The following is a 22102-nucleotide window of genomic DNA, read 5'->3' as shown; positions in this document are numbered from 1 at the left end:
AGAAACAGCGTTTAACATCAACTGGTCGTGAGATTGCCTGGTAGGTAATCACCTCCTGCTGGACTTTCGGATCTCAATGGCATTATGGATACACCAAGCGTCAGGTCTCCCGAAGCACCAAGTCGGCGAGTACGCCGAGGCTACGGATACAACAGCCTCTCATTTCCTCTAAAAGGTTGTGAGACTATCTGTACTCTGTAATCGGCCCGGGATTTCTCATTGGCTCTCTTCCCGATTTCCCACACATACGGGATAAGGAGTAGGTAGTACCAAGCTTCTATTCTCAGTCTGCGGGCTGGTTGAACACTTGTTAGGAATGGCTTGATAGGGCATCGAGTAGTAAGAACTGTCAGTACCTACCAGTTCGATTGAACTGCAAAATGATATATGCGATTTGGCAGGACTTCAGTTGTTTCGGGTACTTCGCATCGGCCAGCCATCTGTTAGTGCAGTCGAAATTTTGTATGCAAAAATCGTCCTCTCGACTACCGCTCTTAACAGACCGGCAGCCCAGCAAGGTCCTACATACTCCCTTGCTCGGGGACAGGAAGCGGCAGAGAGAAAGAGCGAAATCCAATGGACAAGCAAGTCAACGCAGCTTTGATTTGCTTCAAGTTGTGAAACTGCTGGGTATGTGAACAATCAATACACAGCTTAAAACGGAAATATGAGGGTGCGAGGCTTTGACGAAGACAAGTTCAAGCCAATGTAGGCACCCCAGATCCGTACTTGAGGTACATCTAGAACCGCCAAAACAGCAGTTTTGGTTGTCAAAGCCGAGAAGCCACTATGATGATTCATTGATCTGGTCTCCGGGGGTTACCATTTCGCGCTTCATCCCCTGTGTTATATCGCAGGCGGTGAGCACTACTATTTGGTACCGCGCTCCTTATAGACAATCTTATGACGGTGTAATACAGAGAATGGAAAGTCACAGCAGGATCGATCGAGAGTATGCGAATTGATGCCCTTTGACAGCGTACTGGATCCATAGGTTCATCATCAGGACTGGTCGAGACAAGGCACACGACTCCCCCTGACTGAAGACAGCTAAGCTTGCTTGGGATGGCCAACTGAAGCCTACTGCCTAACCAAGTTACTGTTGCCCATACAGTCATGAACATCTTGTCTAGGCACGCCAGCGCCGTGGTCCCTGCTTTGACCCTATCGCCCTCGGTCTTTGCCGCCCTGACGCCATGCTAGGTGCAATACCATCCCTTTCATTACACCCGTCATGCAACATGAATCCAAAGCCGGCCTGACCTTTTGAAACCCCCTCTCCACCGCCGCTTTTCATCCCTAGTCCCTTCGATATGTCATAGCGGCGGGGAGCGTAGGGTGGGTATACACCAGCGCCGTTGATTCCCTCCCGATGAACAGATAAAAAAGACAAAGAGGCAAAAAAACACATGACTTCCTTTCCAAGCGTTGCCCCAGGATCCCTATCCAAAGTGGCGCCGGCTTACTCCGTATAATGATGATGATAATGACGATGTAGATGACCAACGCGGATGATTGTAGACTGACAAAGGAGAAAGGTGTCTTGTGGATACACCCATGAAGGATGCTTTGGGATGTGGATATGTTCATAAGGTGTAACGCCAAAGTCCGCGCTGCTAAGAGGCCGCGCAGACAGGTTATGGCAGTTAAGGTGTGTATAAGTATTAAACATAAGGGAATTAGAAAGGCCATCGGCGGGTCCAGTGGTCTGTTCCGGAGATGCCTGCGACATAACGCCGGTCGCCCTCACTCAGCGAGAAGCTGCAGGGCGCCGGAAACAGACCTGGCCCGACCAAGTGGCATCAACAAGCGGCGTTGACCGGTAACGGAGGGTATCATGCTGAGACAAGGCAGCGAATCCGTAGACCGGCCAAATCGAACGCTCAACTCGGGATAGGCCAAGCTGGTATGGATCTGTCTGGAGCAAGCCGGAACAGGTGGCTCAGGAGAACGGCGGACCTTGGTTCGGAGGCGGCGGGTATCGTTGATTCCTTCCGCCATTCTCTCCGCGAGCAGCCACCCACTCGGCATTGCCACTCTGTCGGGGGCCAAGGTCGGCAGATACGGGAACCTTGGTATCATCGCCCGAAGACGAGCCTCCTCGTCTCCCCCCAGCGCTGCCATTCGCGTTGCCGTCGCCTGTTGTTGGCACAAGCTGGGTCACAGCGTGGGTGATGGAGGCCACGACGTAGCTGCGCAGCTCCCGGTCCTCCTTTGAGTCTTCCTTCTCGAGCCGGAAGCGTGTCTCCTTGTCCATGTTGGCCCGGCGTAGGTGTTTAATTTCCTGCATGATGTACAGCAATACCTCTTCGGGGCACCTGGTCCGATCGTTGTAATACTCCATTTTCCGTACATAGCGTCTGGTGACGTCGGTCGCACCCTCGATGGAGAAGGCAATGCAGTACGACATTTTCTTGCCCCAGCCTTCCGTGTACAGCCTCGGGTTGTCCCAGGCCTCTTCGCAGGCATCGACGTGGATCCACCGCTTCTGGTGCTCAGAGTAAACCTCGGTCCAAACGTGATCTTCGGCGTTCCACACCCAACGCACGCGGCTGCCGACAGCGCGACACAACATGGTGAAGCAGTTGGCCCACTCGCCGCATCGCCCACGTCGTGTTTGCAATAGACGCCATACATCGCCGAACCGGGGAAAACGCTCAAATGCTCCGCAGTTGACGTTGGAACATCGGTAAAGCTCGACGAGCAGTGCGCCGCAGGCTTGCTCATCTGGCGTCGGTTGCGTCTTGCCGTGCGCAATGGTCGGCGACAGGCATATCGGGCAAGGGGGGTTATTGACCCAAGTGAAGAAAGATCGTTTGAACCACCTGCAAGGTAAGAAGCCTGTCAATTGCGATTCAATAATCAACGACCCGAGGCCGGGCGACGTACCTGAGAAGTGCCCGAATGACGCAATCCTGATAACCCCATTCCGGCTTGCGCCCATCGCCCATACTCTCGGCCTGCGCTTGGAGCACTTGGCTCTCTTCCTCAGCTTCGCCATATATCCTGTCCAGCGGAATAACCTGTAGCGCTTCATCGAGCAAGCCCGGGTTCTCGTACTTGGTCGGCGTCGCCGATAGCGATATTAGCATGCTCCTGAATTTCAAAGATTCGCGGTCGTTGGGCGATGGCGGGGTCGGGATTTTGGGGAGGTTGCGGACGTGGGAATATGGCGGTGGTGTAGCGGAGGAGCTGGCACTGCCGTGAGATGTTTGCGGCCTGTCGGAACTGGCTGCGGACGATGCTCGCAGGTTGCCAGACGAAGCGCTCTCTCTTGGTGAAGGCGAACCCCGTCGTGACCGCGTTTGTAATTCATTTAATCGCTTCGTGCGGAGTAACCCCTCGAATTGGATCCTCAAATCTCGTGCCCATTCCTCATCATACGGCTGCTGTCCCCCGGGGGCCTTCCCCGGATTAGTATCCATGGTCCAATCTGCGACCGGCCGTGATGTCGCGGAAGGGAGCCGGTCAATGGGCAAAGACTAATCAGGGTTGCTATAGGCGATGGCGCCCCGTGTCCTTTTTTTGGCCTCGAAGCGTGGATGCCTATTGCTACTTTTAACGTCTCGGTCGATTTGGCCTGCCCCGGAGCCGTCGTCAGTAACACACAGTCGCTGCAGGGTCGCGCAGGCGCTGTTGCCACAGCTGGCACGGAGGGCTATGTCGTGCGCGTCTCGTTTCTCGTCGTCGTCAGTGTCGTCGTTCTCGTTTGTCGGGGAAATAATGTCCGTCTTTCGTTTTCGTCGGGCTGTAGGCAGTCGTCAAGAGGCGTCGTATAAGTGCGAATTGCCCGGCCACGCAAATGCTGCGTCGGACGGTCCTCAACTCCGTCTGCCAACTCGATGACGGCCCTTCATGAAAAGCTCGCTGTCGAGACGCAAGCACCACTGCCGTCTGAATGAGCGGATGCCGTTCACGGTGTCCGAACTTGACAGCGGCTGGGAGTCGAGGCCTGGCGGGCTGGGATGGGCAGGGTAGAGAAGACGGGCAGAGGTGGGCCGGAGAGACAAGGGGGACAGAGGGATAAAGCGGAAGACGGGTTGGGGGGGTGTCAAGGTTTCAGGGAGCCGACGGAGGTGTGTGTGTGTAATGGCAGAGCATACGTATGGCCCTCACTAACTTACGCAGGCCCAAGTGTTGCGTGGCAGTACACTGTATGTACGGAGGACCGTACTGTAAGTTACAGCACTGCACGCTTTAACGTTGCAGCTGGAGGCATTTCGCCGCAAAGTAACGGTCCATATCCTGAGGGTCTTCCGGTCGCAGGTTTACGGCCGAATTACCTACCACCTCCTCTCTACCACAGGGCTCTTGTCCACTCGCTCGCAACTTCTTTGCTTGCTCTGTTTTTCCTTTGGTTCGCCAGAGCGCATGCGATGAGAATTTTGCACGCGAAGCTTGCGCCAGGGGGAGGGGTGCAGGCAACAGGTCGACGTATCTTGTACGCTAAAAGAAGACGGGGAGGGAGGAGGGGAATGCACAGAGAGAGGCGTCTTGCGCAGAGAACGCGCGTCCAGCTCGGGCGGGCCAATCAAAGTCCGTCTCGGGTCCCTCCGCCCCAAATGGGTCTCCAGTTCTCCACGCACTGGCTCTGGCTTCGAGCAGCCATCGAACCTTTTTGTCTCCACGCATTTTCCTAATATGTCGACGGCTATAAAGATTGTAGTTTCTCAATCTTGTTCATTGATGCGAAGGAGAGCTTCAAGAATGGCCATCTTCAGACTGTTCGATCTGGCAGGGGATAACATTAAACGTTAACGTTAATTCAAAGGTACCTAGGTACCTATCCGTATTCGACTCAGACACTGAACCTCTCGGCTGAGTCGTGGTGGGTCCGAGATGACGAAGCATGATTCCTACCAATTACCGACGGTTAGCTGGGTGGCGTTGGACCCTGTGGCTGAGACTGGAGATTGGTTAACTACTTTTGACTGTCCCTATCCATAGCTCTGTTGCGGTCTTTTGAACGGACTTCACCACTGCCAAGAGCATTTCCTTCCTGACAACCTGGCTCCCTGTATCGTCGGTTCGATAGTACGGATAACGTTGAAGCTATGTATTCGTCCCAATTGGCTAAGCTGGTGGGAATGACTGGCAGCTCCACCCAAGAATATCAGGCAAAAGAAGGCCCCGATGCAGATGGAGTCAGTGAGCCGACGTCACGGGTATATTTGAAGCCAGCCAGCCTCATTTCCCTGTCACTCCTCAGGCTTGCCCCTTGCTACGCACGCAGCTAACGTTACCTACGGGGAAAAAGTGTACACATTGATTGAAGCATCGGTTGCTCTCCCGAGACGCGGGCTCGTGCGGACCCGTGCGGACCCGGTAGACCGGCACGCGCGACCTTTCTGTTCATGTTCTGCCCGCCAAGGACAACGACTGACGACGGAAACCGGAAAGCCCCAGGCCCGGCCTCACCAGGGTTCAGATTCGTCAATGTCTGACTTGGCCTCTCGAGCACCAATCAGCTTACGCCTTCTCGTCGTCATGTCAGAGAAGGTCTACGGAGTATTTAGTTATGCCTGGTGACTCCCCGAACGACGTTGCGACAGCGGTGGCAAGCCAAGATTGAGTGGGCTCGACTGCTGAACGACACCTCGCCATCTCAGGGTTCGCAAGCCCATCCATCAACCCGAATCCGAAGATACCCAGTAACGTAGGTATTGTACAAGTGCCTATTTGTGGTCGTCAAGCGCAGTCAAGTGCGGTCAAAAATCAAAATGCAGTGGCGGCCGGAAGTCGACGATTACGCGGCTGTCTTGGCTCTCAAGCCAATCCGCTTCCTTCCTTCTGTTCATCCTGAATTGCCACATCCCTCGTCGCTCTACGTACACCTACAATCCAACTGGCCTTGCCGTTATCACCAGCTCTCCGATTGTCCGTCGCCTGTTGCTCGTCTGTCTGCTGCGTGAGATTACGTGCAGCGAGGTTCGCGATGCCGCTATCTTGCTGGAACGACGCTCTTGCATATAGTATCACAAATCCCCTTTCTCGGCAGACGCTCGGGTTCTGCCTTGTCTCGTCGTCGACCCCCAAGCCCATGTTTATTGGATTGCCGTCTTGGCACTTTCTGTTGATAAATGACCCGTCCCTGAGAATGCATGATGGATCAGATACCCGTAACGGTCGAGCAGCTGGGCGGCGTTGCGTACGCGGTCCCGCCTTCGCTTTTCTCCGAGTCCATCACTGGACCTGCAAGAGCATCGGCGGGGAGACTGGTATGACTCCCAAGGAGCTGGGCATGTCACTACCTATTCCGTTACTTGAGAAAAACCAGGACAGCCAAGCGCAGCTAGGCTCATGGGCGGCGATCAGACATGGACGGGCTCGCTCTGTATCCGAGAAACCTCGCCTGAAGTCCTTGGAGATAACCTCGCGTTTAGCCATCCCGCCGACACCACGGTGATTCCATCTCTCTTGCCGGTACGGGCCACACTTCTAGAACCAGAGCCTGGCCAGCTGCGGCTACTATCAATCTTTCATGGTTATCTCCAGGTATCGCCAGTGGAAAGCCCGCAATATCCAGCAGCGCCTCTTGTGGCTTGGACATATCAGACTGCATGGAGTCAATATGACACTCTATCTGAACCCAAGTTCCTAGTCTCCTCCTCCCAGCCTTGCCTTTGGCCCCTTTCCTTGTCCCAGGGCCAGTATCTAGGACAGCAATTCGAACCCCATGTTTGCCCTAACTGGGTTACTGGACGACCTTCTCACCCACGGCTCCGGCTCAGGGACCATCTTAGCCCTCGCGAAGACCAAAAATGACTCGACGACGTATTGAAACAAGCCATGACCACAAACCCAATGGGGAAGGAAAAGAACAAAAGGGTAAGCGAAGTTCCTTTGACGCGCGTCACTGCTCGGCTCCACCCAGACGATCCCACTCCCCGCCCGAATTATTTTGCCGCTACCGCTACTATCCGCCGGACTTGACCGTCGGGACCGTGTACCAGTGCAGTCCGTATAGGATGTAAGTAGTTAACGTTATTCCCGCTGCCTCCATCTTGACTTGACGTTAGTAATCCAGTGATAGGACTGCCCTGCTTCACCCCCCTTCCCCCACAACGTGCGGTCCTCGTAGCGGGGAGAGACACAAAGTGCCAGATTTCATGTACGTGTACATATATACGTATATAACGTGGCGGTGAAAGGAGGGTGAGCTGCGTCCATCTCTATCCCGCCCATCGATGTGGGTATGTATACACGCATGAGTCCTCTGAGTATTGCGACCCCTATTTCGGCTTTGGCGTCTGCTCGTTCGAGGGTGAGATTGTGGCGCTGATAACCCTCCGGTTTGCTGTGTCAGTCTCTACCTAATACAGACTGTCTGGACTGGAATTAGCCTAGGATTGCGTTGCTGGCAAAGAGAGCTCAGGATGGAGGACTCGGCTGAGCAGCAATAGCTGGCTCGAGAAGGAGTTATCGACAGACGGCATATGCAGCTAGTATGCCCAACCTATCGCCCCCTCAGTGTAGCGAGCCAGAACCGCCACGCGGGAGGGAAGCTCAAAGGAGGAGGGCTGCGAGCAAGGGGAAGAGTCAACCGCGCAGACATTATCAAGGTCATTTGCGTTTCGGACGGCCGAACTCTGGACGCTCTCTCTGCCTTGAGCTCGACAGCGGTGTTCCACAACGCAACTTGACCACGATCTAACCCGTCGAGATCACCATCCAATTTGTCCTTACAAGCTCCAATAACCTGTCGTAGATGCGTATGTACACACAGACCTATCCCAGATATCAAGCCATCGGGGGCAAGGGAAAGGGTCTACTGCAAGCCGCCCCTCATGTCCTCTCCACATTTCACCTCTCCCACTCGTTCTCCGCGAAATAGCGTTCCGGCAAATCCTCGCCGGAAAGTGGCCGCTCGACAAGGGCAACCTCAAGAGGCGGAGGAAGCCCGTCACGCCCGCGGCCACCCGTCTCCTTCTCTTGCGAGTCCCCGAGGGGCACCATGCCCAATATGGGCCGGAACTGGTACGTACGCCACCAATTCGCTCTCGTGGTTCCCTGTCTGTCGGCATGCTGCAGTGCGCTGTCGGCGCCCTGATCCTCCCTCAGGCGCTGCAACTCACCGCCATCCATCTCTTCGTCATCCTCGTCGTCGGCCCCGCTGCTCGCGCCTGCGGCGCTCTTCTGGTCTTCGGCATCAATCATCTGCACATCCTCCCACTCCTCCCCGTTGGGGTCCATAGCGGTTCTGATGCGCTGCGGGGCGAGCGAGTGCTTTTCCATCTTCCCTCCCGCGCCGCTCTCTTGCCCGTCACGCTTTCGCTTGGTCCCTTGTTTCCGTCCTTTCCTGCCCTCTATCGCGTCCTTTTCCGGGTCCAGGTCCTGAGAGAGGTCCAACATGAACACAAAGGAGACGCCGTAGATCCATGCTCTATGGCCTTGCCATACGACACCCTTGACCTGGTCTCGTGTGTCCCTAAACTGCTCCGGGAGCTTTGGGTATGTGTTCCGGCGCGACCACTCGGAAAGAACCCCTTCCAGAGGGTTGAAGATGTAGAGCTGCTTCAGCGTGGTGATGACTAAGAGGTCATAGTCGCCGCCTTCTCGCTGGATATTGGAAAATGACAGGACCACTGGCGCGGCCGACAGTTTAGGAAGGAGGGCGGCTTTCGGGTTGCGGACCCAACGCTCGCCCGCCATGTTTTCCGATTCTTCGTCCGTCGAATCGCCGGAGGATCCGCTGGACGCTTCGTCGTCATCCTCGCCACCCGTACCATTTACCGGCTTCCCGGGGACGCGTAACACCCAGGTGTCGATGTACCCTGCCAAGTCGGCAACGCCAAGAATCCTGCCGTCAGGGGAGAAGGCCATCTGAGTAATGTTCCGGTCGTAGGCCCCCAGACCGCCAAGGAGTAAATGCTTAGGTGTCTGTCGTCGTAATCGGTGCAATTTATGTGGGCGAGAAAGCGAATAGGAGATGCCGGATGCCGATTCAGTTGTACGCACCCTAACAATCATGACCCTGTTTCCCTGCTCGACCCAAGATATCCACTGCTTGTCAGGGGAGATATGGACCTTTGTGACGGCTGCGCCTGTAATGTTTGAGTCCACCTTTTTGATGTGAAGTTCCTCCTTGGCCTCTCGATTTGGCAGGTCGAGCTGGAACACCTTGACATCGGAGCCAGTCGCGGCAGCAAGAAGAGTTCCATCTTCGCTGATCGCGGCCGACGTTATGTGAGAGTCTCCCTTCACTAGGATCTGGGCGAGGAATTTCCGGTTCTTGCGCAAGCTAGTCGCGGCCTCGGGATCATCGAGCAGCTGTACGGCAGGACTGAGCAGGTGCCAAATCCGAATCTGATTTTCCCACCAACTGAGGATGAGGCGGGCTTTGGGAGCGCTCTGTAGAGTGGGGTTTTGCGGGAGGTGCGGTAGCGTTCTATGGTACTCCCTGCCTGCCGCGCGAAGGGGGAGGACCACAGGGTTCGCGTCGGAGCCTATGGGTTCGTTAGCTTCGGGAGTACAGATATCATGCTAGCTGAGCATACCACCAGAGACCACCACACTCATTCCTTTGCCCTCGAAAGAGGCCATCGCCTTGACGTCGTGCTGATGATACCTGCGGTGGAAGACCTTTGACCACCGTCCGCTCTGCCCAGCAACTGGCTCGTAGACAGCCGTACGCCTATCCATGCCGCCCGAAATGATCTTGGAGCCGTCTGCGCTGACGGATAGACAAAGAACGTCTTGAGAGTGGCTTTGAATCCGCTGCGCTTGGGTATATGTCTTGCCGTCCCAGATGCACACCTGTCCCGTCGAGTCGCCCGACACGATGTCCCCGTTGGGGAGACACTTGACCGACCACACGATAATGTTTTTGGAGCCCCCGGAGAGATCAGTGCCGAGAGTCATTTGTCTCAGTAAGGTGCCGTTCCGGATATCGTAGGCGCATATGGTGCTGTTGGAGCAGCCGACGACGACGACATTGTGCGACTGGAAGGCCATGCTGACGAACTTGAGCTTCTTTGACGGAGTCCTGACGAGCGTCGACTGAAACTGCAGTCCGCCGTCCTCGATCGAGTAAAGTACCAGGTTGCCATCCACGGTGCCGGCCACCAGCCTTCGGCTGTCGGAGGCAGCGGGCCTCTTCTTTGACAGGGGTTGAACACCGAGACACCAAATCTCTCCATGCTGACCGCTTGCGTGCTTTTTTGCTTTGGCCTGTTCTAGGTCCCATTCGGTAATCGTGGTGGTGTAGCCAATGCTGAAAAGGCGCGACCTGCCGTGTATGATCTTGCCGTCGGCCGTCTCCTCGTCAGGGTCAGTAACCCAAACTAGGCCGTCGACGCTTCTGTCTTTGCCGCCGGGGATGACGATCTCCTGATGCCACACGCCGTTGAGCGGGTTCCAAATCTCAATATCGCCATTGGCCCGGCCGATAGCCAGGCGCACCTGGATGTGTTTCTGGAGGTGCTTCTTGTGCGAAGAGACGGGCGGAAGGAACGAGTGAGTGAACGCGACGGCATTGATGGCTGAGGCAGGGTAGCGAACAAATCGGCACCGGTGGATATCCATGGTTCCGGTGTGATCGGCCCCAGAGTCGCGCGAAAGAGGGGTGTGAATGCGATTTCCTTGACCTCGCGACGTCCTCTTCGCCTCTGCAGCACCTTCTGAACTTTTTTTTTCTGCCGCTTCCGAGTTACCCTTTTGAGACCAAGGTCGGTTGTCGGTGAGAGATTAAGGTGCGGTCTGTGCGCTCCCATGCTAGGCAGACTGTGTACTCCGTACTGTAGGTAAGGTACATAGCCAAGACAGTGAGTGTGCCTGGCTAATAAAGCCGTCTGCCATGCGCTACAGTACACTAAACTCACCACTACACTACAATCAGCGCCCAACTCACAGCAGCCACAATAATCAGGGGCCATGCGACGTGCGGTCTCAGTAACCTAACTTTGGACACAATGAGTACACTACACGATGAAAGCCAGCCTGCCTGGCTGTTGTGAAAGACTCAAGTTGCCAGCGGTCTCGGCCGATAAGTGATATGGAACGTTAACTGATAATTGCCCCACCACGCCCCGCGCTCGGCGCTCAAATGTTCGGATTTCGGAAGGCATGCGGTTCAATCGGTTGTGTCATCACAGGCCACTTCTCTGCTTCGGGCACGACCTCTGCTCCTCAACTAACCTTCAGCGCATTCCTTCATTTTCACGCTCTGCATCTTGCTCTTGCTGGTGTATCTAAGTCTTCTGGCTGCAAGGCTACTTACTATAAGCAAGGCTTGGCGGGCCCCTGTCTGTTGCTTGAATCCAGCAACGTTGAAAAAGTTGCCAAGAGCCCTCAAACGATTCTCATTTTCTGAGTGTCAGCGCATCGTCCGATCCCAGCCGATTCCCGCTCGGCATATCGTGCGTCGCTTTCTCACCGCGCTCAACATCATAAAATCACTAGGCTGAGGACCCATATCGTTCGTTGCTTTCGCAATCCGCCGAGGACCTCGTTCTCGGCCGAGCCCTGCCAGGATGGATTTCAACAGCGGCTCGCCCTACCCCGAGGGCGTCATCTCGTTTTTGGACACAGATCTCTACAAACTGACGATGCAATGCGCCGTACTCAAGTACTACAAGGACGTCCCAGTCACGTACGCCTACACCAACCGGACGCCCGAGAAGAAGCTCTCCCGCAAGGCTTTCCTCTGGCTGGAGGACCAAGTCAGGAAGCTTGGCAACATCTCTCTGTCCGCCGAGGAGCACCAGTACCTGAAAGAGCATTGCCCTTATCTATCGCCGGCCTACCTGGAGTACCTCTCCGAGTTCCGTCTCCGACCTAGGGACCAGGTAGCCATCACATTCTCGCCCGTGGGCGGTGACACTGGCGCCGAGACCGACCTCGGCGATCTGGATATCAAGATCAGTGGCACCTGGGCTGAGACGATTCTCTACGAAATCCCGCTTCTCGCATTGACTTCCGAGGCATACTTCAAGTTCATGGAGCCTGACTGGACGTACGATGGGCAAGAGGACCGCGCGTTTGAGAAGGGCATGCGGCTGCTCGAGGCCGGGTGCGTCTTTTCCGAGTTTGGCACTCGTAGGAGACGAGACTACCACACGCAGGCATTGGTGTTCAGGGGTCTCACCAGGGCCAGCAAAGAGGCAGCAAAACGCGGCTTCTCTGGGAAGCTCTCGGGAACCAGCAATGTCCACCTCGCCATGCGCTTCAATATTCCGCCTGTCGGGACAGTCGCGCACGAGTGGTTCATGGGTGCCGCTGCCATTACTGGCGACTACCGGGTTGCAACCGAGGAGGCGCTGTGCCGGTGGGTCGGCTGCTTCGGAGAGGGTGTCCTCGGCATCGCTCTGACTGATACCTTTGGAACCCCGGAGTTCCTCAAGGCGTTCAGCAAGCCGATTAGGTATCTAGAGGAGCCGCCGCCCGTGACGGACAGGAAGCCGAGCATTGCTGATTCGTTCATCTCGGCGTCCGGCTCAGTGGGCCAGATCAAAAAGCCCAACAAGACCTATGCAGAAGTCTTTACGGGCGTTCGGCAGGATTCAGGAGACCCAAAGAGTTTCGTCGAACTCATCCGCAAGTTTTACAACGAGCAAGGAATCCACGACAAGAAAGTCATTGTCTTCTCGGATTCACTCAACATTGATAAGTGCTTGGAATACAAAAAAGTCTCTGAAGAAGCCGGCTTCCAGCCGACATTTGGCGTTGGCACTTTTTTCACAAACGATTTCGTGAACACGAAAACTGGCAAAAAGTCGACGCCTCTGAATATTGTCATCAAACTCAGCTCGGCAGCAGGTCACCCAGCCATCAAGATTAGGTAAGGTCTTTCTTGTGTGCTCGGCTACAAACTTGGCTAACCCTCATTGCTAGTGACAATATCGGAAAGAACACTGGAGACAAGGCCACGGTCGAGAAGGTCAAACGAGAGCTGGGATACGTCGAGAAGGCATGGGAAGAAGGGGACGAGACAGCCAGATGGGGTCGGGAAGATGATACCGCCAAATCATAAACTCTAGCATGGTCACGGCCGGGTTAAGAAAGTGCATTTGTGGGCTGAGCGGCGTGATTGTTCGCTGTTGAATCTGCGTTGGTCATACCACCTGGAGAGGCTACCTGTTTTGGAGTATTGTCCGATCCAGCCTGACGACGGATTGTATAAAAGCTTATACACCCCAATATGCTAACAGCGTTCGGATTGCTCAAGTCGACTAGGCAATGGGTTGGGCTCCCCAGCGTTCTTTCTAGGCGTGATTTTGCTGTGGAGGATCCGCAAGTCTGGCGGATGTGGTCCATGAACGGGTGATTCTCCGAACAGTTGGGAGTGCTGTGCCTCTTGTTGTTTCGTATACAGTGGACTACTGCAGTGATGGTTTGTCTGCGTTGGACGGGAGTTGTGTGACTACGGAAGACCCGTTCATGACTGCAGAAAATCCAAGTGATGGGGGGATAGGGGGCGGTTGGGGGGCTGGGCCCGTTGGGGAGGTTGGGGAGATAGCACTTTGCAAGCATGCACGACCAACAAAGGAAGAGCACAGCCATCGTCACAATTGCCTAACCCCCCAGTTCCAGTAGTACGACATTCAATTGTTGTGACCCAATCTGGCAGCTCGGAAGTTTACCCATAGTATCCACACCGCAAGACGTGAGACGGCCCCCAACTGGCTTACACCTACAGATTGACTGCCACCGTTCGACCGTGCTCTAAGGGACCATCAGATATGGTAGGACGCATTCGTTCCCGCTGCGTCGTTTGTGACGTGTCATTTTTTTCTTCCCAACCACCTCGGTTCTTTGAGCATGTACTGGACATATGTACGAGTAACGTCGGAATAAGCTGGCTCGAAGGGCTTGTTGGTAATGAAAGGGACCCAATAGGTTGGTAAACCCCCTGCATGTTTCCCACGAGTTCGACTCGGAGAGCAGCCGAAGCCGGGAACGGCACACACACACACACACACACACACACCACCCCCCTTACCAGCCTGCCGGTCCTTTCACCGAAAACGACCTAGCATGTTTGGAGTATGTTGAACGCGCGCCCAACACAGTAAAGACACCCTTTCCCCGGAACCACTTTTTGCGGTTGTATGACAGGTTGCTAGGTAGGTATGTACTGTACATTTCCCATCTCTGGTGTGACGACCAAAGACGTGGCCTTTGCATTTTGGACAAGTGTGTTTTCGGGGGCGGTGCTTCCATCCTGGATGGTCGAAGAACGCAGATGGAAGATGTCTTTCAATCTAGGACGCTGTCAGATGTTCGAAAAACCCAGACCTCACTCTCTCTGTGATGCTGAATGAATACTTTGCTTCACTCGGCGGCTTCGGGAGAGCTACGACCTTGGGTGATGCGAAACGTGGTCAGGACGAGGGACGGGGAGTACACTAGGTCCAGCGAAATGAAAGCTGCCAAACTACGTCCGTAGCTAGCGGCGCCATGCGACTGATCCCAACGTTATCATTTTGTAAGGTGAGTTTGACCCGCCGCCTTCGGTGGCTGGTAGTGCGGCTGCATGTGTGCTGCGCTGGCTGTCAAAACACTGTGAAAACAAAGGCCATGGGATGTTTCGGTCCCGGACTCATCAGCATCCCCGATGCCAGTTCTTCGCTTGGTTCGCAGCCAGCTTAATCGGGATGTGAAAAGTCGGTCAGACCTGTGACTCGGTACTACTAGGTATCTTTGCCATGCCTTAGGAAGGGAACAACCCGGAAGGCTGCAGGCCTGCGCATGCATGGTGTGTACGGCAGCTTCAAGTACAAATCCAGTCAAAATCGAGCTCAAGCCCGACTCGGCCGGTGACGTTCCGTCCCTCACATGCTCATAGTTGACTCGTTGAATTCACCGGCAAGGGCTAGCACCAGCCTCAAACAAATTTCAGGTCGTTGAGACAGGAGGGCGGCAGTGTTATCGGGATGTTCTGGGTAGAATGAAATCCTGCCCATCCGTCTCATCAAGAGCCCGTCACGCCAGTTGGGACTACACTCGAGCACGAAGTAGTGACCAACAAAGCAGGTGAGGAGCATCCGTGAGCCTTGCCTGGTCTTAGCGGAACTTGTTGGGAAAGAGTGAAACAGTAAAAAGCGGGGCGTTCCAGACTGTCGGATTTGGTACACGAATGGCCTGTCCTGATTGGATAAAGGGTGCCAGGTAAATGCCATTGCTTGGCGGTGGAGCAGACCCGGCAAGGGACGTTGGTGAGGTGACAGGGATCTAGCTCCTTGTGAGGCTTGGACTGATCAGCATGGCCCGACGGTAACTACACTATGTATGTACGTGAAATTACTAGTAGGGACACTTGTGTGTCTGCCGAGACCCGGGAGTACACTACTAGTGTAGATGGAGCGTACTGTACAGTACATACAGTACAGTACGAAGTACTTTAGGTGTAGCGTACACCTAGGGTACACTAGTGTGTGCTCACGGCTTTTGGCTTACCGCGACCGGACGTGACACTCCGCTCAAGATGGGTTGAGACTTTGCTACACGTAGTACCTAACGTAACTGACAGTCTGACTTCACCTTGAGTAGGGTCCCTTTGGTGCGCAGTGCTGCACTCCCACAATCCAGGCTGGCGTGTGCCGATCGCGAGCCTTCCCCCGCCGCTTCTACACTGGTAATGAATGAAGTAGAACTCGGAAGTACTTAAGAATCAAGCTGCCAAGCACAAGACGATGGCAGATCTCAGGAGAATATGCGAGCTCGGTAATTGGCTGTGCAGGAAGCAGACAAGCAAGCGGATAAGCAGGCAGATCTCATCTCCTGATGTGGTACAGTACTAGTACAGTACGTCAGCACCTCACTCAGGGTTGAGTTGTGCCACTCTTAGGTATTCACGTGTGCCTCAGACTCCTGCAAGGAGCGAGCGCTACCTTAGTTATGCCTTGCTAGGGAAAGCTGCCCCGGCCGCCTGCCAGCTGAACTGGCGCCCAAGAGCCATCAATCTTCCCGGCCGTAGGACAGCATGTTGCGTACGCTACTGCAGTACGACCGCAAGCGGCGGTGAGGGGAGCTCTTTGTCAGCATTTGATGTGAGGGTATCATCTCGATTGGTGCCGACAGTTATTAACACTCCGCGAGTCTTATGTTGTCCATGAGGTTATGTTCCCCCTGATTGGGCACTGGTGGGCTCCTGGACCCGACAAGCCGGAGCCGACGTACCAACTCGGTCGAGCTGCAAGAAATTGGGTCAGCAGACCGCCAGTATGCATGTACTGTATTATACAAGTACCAGTCGTTGCGCCGGTTTCGCTCTTTCTGCAGCAACTAGCCTCATAGAAGGAAGAGGAACTGATTAGACGGCCCCCACATGATCTTGGTCGAGGATAGGCCAGCTCTGAATGGAACCCAGGAACTCAGCTCTGCTTCACATGAGCTCTTCTCTGGGAATCTTGGTGAGTGCTGGCCCTCTGTGTCACTGTGACACTGGTTACTCAAGCACACTGTACTGTACACTAGATGGTTAGCCTTGTATCATGACGATGTCAGGGCAAAGGGAATGGTGTGCTCGGCGTGCTCACCATTCGATCAGTACGTGTAGGAAGCCCCACGCAAAGGCGCTCATGACGACGTGGCGCTCAACATGGCGTTTTACAGCACAGGCCTAGTGTACATACATAATCACGGATACTTCCTATGTATGTAGATGGAGAGTGTCAACGTATGTACGGTACATACAAACATGAATCACCTTCCTACACTGCAAGATCGATCGGATCACTGCGCCCTCGGCGTGATATTTCGGACTTCGTACCGTGTACGGAGGACTAGTACGCCATATTATCTCGGTGCCTGGTTACTGTGTGAATGCAAGTGAATTGAGCAGACTGGACAGCTTCGTTACTAGGTATGTAGTTGCTGCCTCTCACATTAGCACAATGCACCAGGCATGTTAGGTCCCAATTCTTACCACGGGAGCCGTGTGGCGCACGGTTCTGTCTCGGTCCTTGAGAGAACAATGGGCGGCCAAGCCCTAAATTAAATCATTGGCTGGTAAAACTTGCGGAGCCGGATACGGGAGCAGGGAGCGGGAACGGGTGGATGGACCCGTGTTGGCTTCGAACCCGAACTATTGGGACGGTGGGAAGACAAAAGGGAGAAACTTTGGCAAACGGTCGATAGCCACACATGTATCGGTACCTTACAGTAACGTTGCTCAGCAAACCAAAGATTGGTTGAGCATTACGTTACCCGTCCAGGCTGCGACTTTAGGATGCGACTCCCTTCAACTTAATTCAAAAGCTCCTGCTTCATTCCTAGGCCAATTTCAAAACAGGTAACGTTATACGAAGTATATATGGTGTAATATAATACAGCACATACAGCAGTACGGAGTACGGTGCATCGTATTGAAATTCGCTTGTATTGGGTACGGAGTACTAAGACAGGTCCCGGCATTGATTAGCAGAATGTGGGGTCCCATTGTTACTGGGGTAAGGTGCAATCCACTATCCGTACAGTATGTAGTATTGTAGGGAGGGCTCTCCGTCAAACCGGCCACAGACGGAGGAAGTAAGGAAGGAAATTAAACGTTGGCGTAGTTTGTAAAATGAGGAAAGCCAGCACAGCAGTGGCCGGGTCGGGCAAAACGGCATTCGTGGAGGAGAGGAAGAGTACTGTAAATTTCCAGGTTTCATGCCTTACGGCTACCTCTTGTGCCTGTCAACGGACCCCTGTCCTGGCCCTGCAGAGTCATTGCGACGTCGCGGATTTCATGGCCATTTTCCCCCTTCCGTTCCCCAGTCCACAGAAGGTACTGTACTCTAGCGTAGGAGGCACTGGCAGTTCGTTGGCCCACGAGCAGCCGCGAATCTGCATCCACCGCAAGCTCAACGCAACCGCGCCTCTTATCATATAACAACCTGATGCCGGCCACATTCTGCAGCAACTGTCTGCAGCAACCGTCTCCCGGTCCAATCCTTCCTCATAGGTGAGCAACTTCTCATCTAGAGTCGCTCGTTTGTTCTCATTCTGTTTTGATCTCCCTGCCCCGAAACGCCGTTGCGTGCCGATGGGATCTTTTGTCGAGTGGCACTTGAGTAGTTGGTCTCGTCAGTGTTGATTTTTTATTTTTTCTGGATGTTCGTCACTCAATTCTTTTCCTCTGGCTCTCTCCTCCATTTCGCTTCCCGCCCCTTCCATTTTCCTGTCTTGGCAGAATGTCACGTATTGTGTACCCTTTGCCGTCTGAAACACCCGTAGCCGCCCATCAATATGCTGCCAGAGATTGGAAAATCGGTGGCCATAGCTATGCGATGCAGCTCTGGCTGCAATTCGGCTGTTCTAGTGATATTTGGATGACTAACATAGTCTATACATCTCAACAGTTCTGCCCCTACCTGCACCGGGCCAAGCCGCCTCACCTTTGCCCATGAAGGCTTCTCCCAGCCTCAGCTTACCGGGACTGTCCAGCGCGTGAGCGGAAGAGATTAGCTGCGCGTCTTTCAGTCCGCTCGCAATGGAGGGACAGCCCTACAGAAATCACAAGTACGCTTTTCCCCGTCTTCGTCGCCATCTCAGGTCCGCATTTCGGGGACTGGGAAAGGGACCTACAGGGACTGATCATGACCGCACTCAGTGGGCCCGTCCCTTCTCCGCATTCACGCACTTATCAGGAAGTGTACATCGAGAACGGTCGATGGTACGGAACCTTTCGAAAGGGAAAGTATATGTTTCCCATCGACCAGGTGAGCTTGTCTGCCGCGGTTCTAACCACGCGTTCTGCCATATTCATGACGCTGATTCTCGCCCAAGGTTGAGTTAGAGCGTCTTGACATATTTCACAAAATCTTTCATGTTGCTCGTAAGGATGTTCTTCACAACGCGCCACTCCATAACCAGGAAACTCCCCGGATCCTAGATCTGGGATGTGGGACGGGCATTTGGGGAATTGACATGGCAGAGTGAGTTGCCTAGTCCACCCCACCATAACTTGGCCTGGTGCTCACGACCTCGACAGCAAGTATCCCGGAGGGACCCATGTGGGTTTGGACTTGAATTACATCCAGCCCGAGTTGTCAGTCTCGACCCCCCCCCCCCCCCCCCCCCCCCCCCTTCCCTACGCAATGCACATTCTGATTTGTTGTAGCATTCCCAGCAACATTCATTTCATCCAAAGGGATATTGAAATGACCTGGCAAGACCTAGAGCCAGGCTCCTGGGACCTCATTCACATGCGTACGTTGAACGGCAGCATTTCTAATTGGCCCAAGGTATACGCTGAGGCCTACAGGTGAACATGTTCCCTCTCATGCGCCACCGGCCGCATAGCTGACGGTTCCGCAGGCATCTTAAGCCGTACCACGGCCACATCGAGCAGGTTGAGATTGATTGGTACCCTCGCTGTGACGATGGCACACTACCACGAGATGCCTACGTTTCACAGTGGGCTAATGAGCTCATGGACGCCATGGACGGGTTCGGTCGGCCGTTGCGCATGGACAGCAACCTCACGAGACAGCGGCTAGAAGAGGCTGGCTTTGTCGATGTCAAGGAGGAAGTAATCCGAATGCCTCTCAACAGATGGCCATCGGACGCACACGCCAGAGAAATCGGCCGGTGGTTCAACCTCGGCTTCCGTCAATCCATCCAACCGCTCAGTTTAGCGCCCTTGACACGAGGTCATAACAGGACACTGGCTCAGGTTAACGAGCTCGTGGAGAAGATTGGGACTGAAGTCTTCAGCCTAAATCAGCATGCATACTGCACACTGTAAGTCTAAACATTGTGCATGAGAGGGCAGTTCGCTGACTGTGCGCTAGGCATATTTTCACGGCCAGGAAGCCACGGTGAGTCAGGCTTCATTACTTGATGTCACCACCTTGCCTCATGGGAACCTTGACACATATCATGACGTCCGCCGACTGCTGGGCAATCCAATCCGAATACATGTGCCAGGGCCGATAGCCGGCGATTACTGGACTCCCTATCCTAGAGTTGACTTTGGTGGCATGTTGACACTCGGCCCTTTGACAACAGGGCGGTCGACAGCGGGTCTCATCCCATGGCGAATTCCGCAAGGACTCGCACGCGTCAAGCCTAGAAATGCTTGATACGGCACGGTGTTGAACCGGAAATTCGGCTATGCTCGGCGTGACAGCCGCACTATCGCGGTCGACGCTACGGAGGCTGCATTGCCGGCCTTGGGATTAAAAACCGATCTAGCCACGCTCCAGGCTCAGCTCCTGTATTCTTGGCGCCACGGAATCGGGCAGATTGGAAGCTCCAAGCACCTTGGACCTAGCCGCGGAAACGGCTCGAAGGGTAGCACGCATCATGGGACGATTGCAGCCTCTCAGGCGTCGTCGGAGCCCGAAGCTCGCACTTTATGTCTGCCCATAGGCTGCTGAACGTCGAGGACCCCGAACCGCTCCGTTGCGAGTCCGTTCTGAGGGCCACGGCAGACTCGTGGTCATCCGATTGCATAGCGATCTTGTCCATGTCAAACTTGCCATGTTCGCCGGCGACCTGCTCTGCTGGACGGCCTAATCTCGACCATGACCTTGGTTTGGGGCCTCGGGACGCGGCGAAGGGAATTCAAGAGCGCCCAATCAGCACGGAGCAAGAGGGTCGTGATAGCAGTGGGTAGCTTGTGGGCATCTCTCGGGGCTTGCTTGATTGGGTTGCCGTGGGCATGAATGCTCTACATGAGGAGGTCTATATGCTTGACTCCGTCCGCCAAGCAGCCGGATTGAAGCTAAGCGATACGGCGGAAACGTGGCCAGCCGTGATCTTGGATGTACTTCTTGAATGTATCGGTCATAATCCAAGAGCATCTGCTGGCTCAGTAAAGTGCTATGATCAACGATGATCCTAGGCATGGCAGAGCCGCGGCTACTTGTCAGTAGGCGAGAGCCACCTTTCATGACACCTGACCTCACAATGGGCGTCATCAAGATGTAGTCCCTATTTGAAACCGTCGCATGTCTTTCTTCCCGCTCTCTAACTGCATACCCTAAGAGTTACGGCATGGTAGAGTCCCACAGAGAGGAGTAGGTTGGGTCATGCGGCTGTTTGTTCTTTATTGCTTCAGTCCCAATGGTACGGATCACGCTTCGCCCCCTGCCCAAATCCGAGTCTGCTGTCAATGGTCGAGGCCACGAATGGTTGAAAGCACTGGAAGCCAGGGAGGAGGAGCTGTGGTTTATCGAGCATAGGGAGGGACGCATGGGGAGACACGTCACTTTTCCTACGTACACAGCATGCCGAAAGGGAAGGACAGTACATATAATGAATGGCGACACATAACAAGACGTCCGGCTGTTCATATACAGGCAAACTACATATACTGCGGGTCATTGAGACCTACCTGCTCTCTTCACATAATTCAAAACCACCAGTCCATCAGCGTGCTGTCCGGGGTTCAAGGGGGAAATGAAGAATCTGGGTTTCATATATGCTGGCGCCACCACTCTTCTCGCATGCCTCCTCATTATTCATATAGTATCATCTTTGAGTTCTTACGGCAGGGTCCGAGTCCTGGGACATGTCAGCACGGCAAAGGTTTGCCGACTTCACCATTAAATGACGAGACCGAGCGGGTCAAACAGGTCTCTGGGCAGCCACACACCTCCGATGCAGTACTAGTAGTGCGAAGTAATTCCTGGCTGTCTCGTATGTACGCCCCGAGTACCCTCACAAACAACCAACCGCAAGACACATCGGGCATCCAAACACGAACGAGCCGGGTGGGCCTGCATGACGGCCTCACTTTGCGGATGGAAAACCTCTGGTAGCTTGCCGTGTAGGGAGGGGGTAGCCTAGCCCATCCACGGCAAAGAGGGTATCGCGGGAAGCAAGCCATCTTGTCACCCATGTCAATGAACGTATCGCATACTGCGGATGGGGACCAAATGGAAACGGCCAGCAAGCCAATATATCTAGGAGAGGAACTCCGTGGTAGGCAGATAGGCACCGTGTCTCATCAGGCCGCTGACTGGCTACACCGGCCTCCATTACCCCTAAAAAGGGTAAGGCGACATATGCAGCGTGAGCACCAACTGCATCTGCAAACCCACGACGACACGTCCAATATGACTACCACCTAGGGAGAAAGATCTGAGGAAAGAGCAAAGGGTGGCAGTGCCAAGAAAAGAAAGAGAAAACGGGGGGTTTTACAACTGTGACGACCAGAACCTGGGTAACC

At 54.4% G+C, this 22102-nt stretch overlaps 6 protein-coding genes across 6 annotated transcripts; 3 read left to right on the top strand and 3 right to left on the bottom strand.

Annotated features, from left to right (window-relative positions):
* Positions 1–717: 717 nt before the first annotated feature.
* N656DRAFT_135876 (uncharacterized protein) lies at positions 718–1211 on the bottom strand. The gene has a single exon (XM_064808601.1). It carries the CDS (start codon positions 1122–1124, stop codon positions 798–800), a length of 327 nt encoding a protein of 108 aa, XP_064669588.1. The 5' UTR covers positions 1125–1211; the 3' UTR covers positions 718–797.
* A 731-nt stretch (positions 1212–1942) lies between these two features.
* N656DRAFT_710771 (uncharacterized protein) lies at positions 1943–3425 on the bottom strand (the record flags this gene model as incomplete). The annotated part of the gene is made up of 2 exons (XM_064811701.1): positions 1943–2825; positions 2890–3425. The coding sequence occupies 2 exons, from the start codon at positions 3423–3425 to the stop codon at positions 1943–1945; spliced, it is 1419 nt and encodes a 472-aa protein (XP_064669587.1).
* A 3926-nt stretch (positions 3426–7351) lies between these two features.
* Positions 7352–10631, bottom strand: N656DRAFT_733203 (WD40 repeat-like protein). Its single transcript, XM_064812679.1, has 2 exons — positions 9498–10631; positions 7352–9446 (listed from the first exon to the last, which is right to left on the bottom strand). Exons 1-2 carry the CDS (start codon positions 10522–10524, stop codon positions 7804–7806), a joined length of 2670 nt encoding a protein of 889 aa, XP_064669586.1. The 5' UTR covers positions 10525–10631; the 3' UTR covers positions 7352–7803.
* An 840-nt stretch (positions 10632–11471) lies between these two features.
* Positions 11472–12970, top strand: N656DRAFT_790153 (nicotinate phosphoribosyltransferase; the record flags this gene model as incomplete). Its single annotated transcript, XM_064816852.1, has 2 exons — positions 11472–12778; positions 12832–12970. The coding sequence occupies 2 exons, from the start codon at positions 11472–11474 to the stop codon at positions 12968–12970; spliced, it is 1446 nt and encodes a 481-aa protein (XP_064669585.1).
* A 992-nt stretch (positions 12971–13962) lies between these two features.
* On the top strand, positions 13963–14339 carry N656DRAFT_135826 (uncharacterized protein). The gene has a single exon (XM_064808600.1). It carries the CDS (start codon positions 14070–14072, stop codon positions 14259–14261), a length of 192 nt encoding a protein of 63 aa, XP_064669584.1. The 5' UTR covers positions 13963–14069; the 3' UTR covers positions 14262–14339.
* A 3975-nt stretch (positions 14340–18314) lies between these two features.
* On the top strand, positions 18315–20128 carry N656DRAFT_135749 (S-adenosyl-L-methionine-dependent methyltransferase). Its single transcript, XM_064808599.1, has 7 exons — positions 18315–18444; positions 18536–18644; positions 18712–18860; positions 18917–18973; positions 19055–19189; positions 19243–19668; positions 19719–20128. The coding sequence occupies exons 1-7, from the start codon at positions 18416–18418 to the stop codon at positions 19747–19749; spliced, it is 936 nt and encodes a 311-aa protein (XP_064669583.1). The 5' UTR covers positions 18315–18415; the 3' UTR covers positions 19750–20128.
* The last annotated feature ends 1974 nt before the right edge of the window (positions 20129–22102 follow it).

The sequence above is a fragment of the Canariomyces notabilis genome, assembly GCF_033297395.1.
Source record: "Canariomyces notabilis strain CBS 508.74 unplaced genomic scaffold N656scaffold_13, whole genome shotgun sequence".
Taxonomy (NCBI): Eukaryota; Fungi; Ascomycota; class Sordariomycetes; order Sordariales; family Chaetomiaceae; genus Canariomyces; species Canariomyces notabilis.
Note: the sequence above shows the minus strand (reverse complement) of the source record. Positions and strands in the feature narration are given on the sequence as shown.

Coding starts and splice junctions, on each gene's coding strand:
- N656DRAFT_135876 (XM_064808601.1), bottom strand. CDS start 1,124: ATGTTCATGACTGTATGGGCAACAGTAACTTGGTTAGGCAGTAGGCTT.
- N656DRAFT_733203 (XM_064812679.1), bottom strand. CDS start 10,524: ATGGATATCCACCGGTGCCGATTTGTTCGCTACCCTGCCTCAGCCATC. Junction 9,447..9,497: donor GAGTGTGGTGGTCTCTGGTG/GTATGCTCAGCT, acceptor ACGAACCCATAG/GCTCCGACGCGAACCCTGTG.
- N656DRAFT_135826 (XM_064808600.1), top strand. CDS start 14,070: ATGTACTGTACATTTCCCATCTCTGGTGTGACGACCAAAGACGTGGCC.
- N656DRAFT_135749 (XM_064808599.1), top strand. CDS start 18,416: ATGGAGGGACAGCCCTACAGAAATCACAA. Junction 18,445..18,535: donor CAGCCCTACAGAAATCACAA/GTACGCTTTTCC, acceptor GACCGCACTCAG/TGGGCCCGTCCCTTCTCCGC. Junction 18,974..19,054: donor AATTACATCCAGCCCGAGTT/GTCAGTCTCGAC, acceptor TAGCATTCCCAG/CAACATTCATTTCATCCAAA.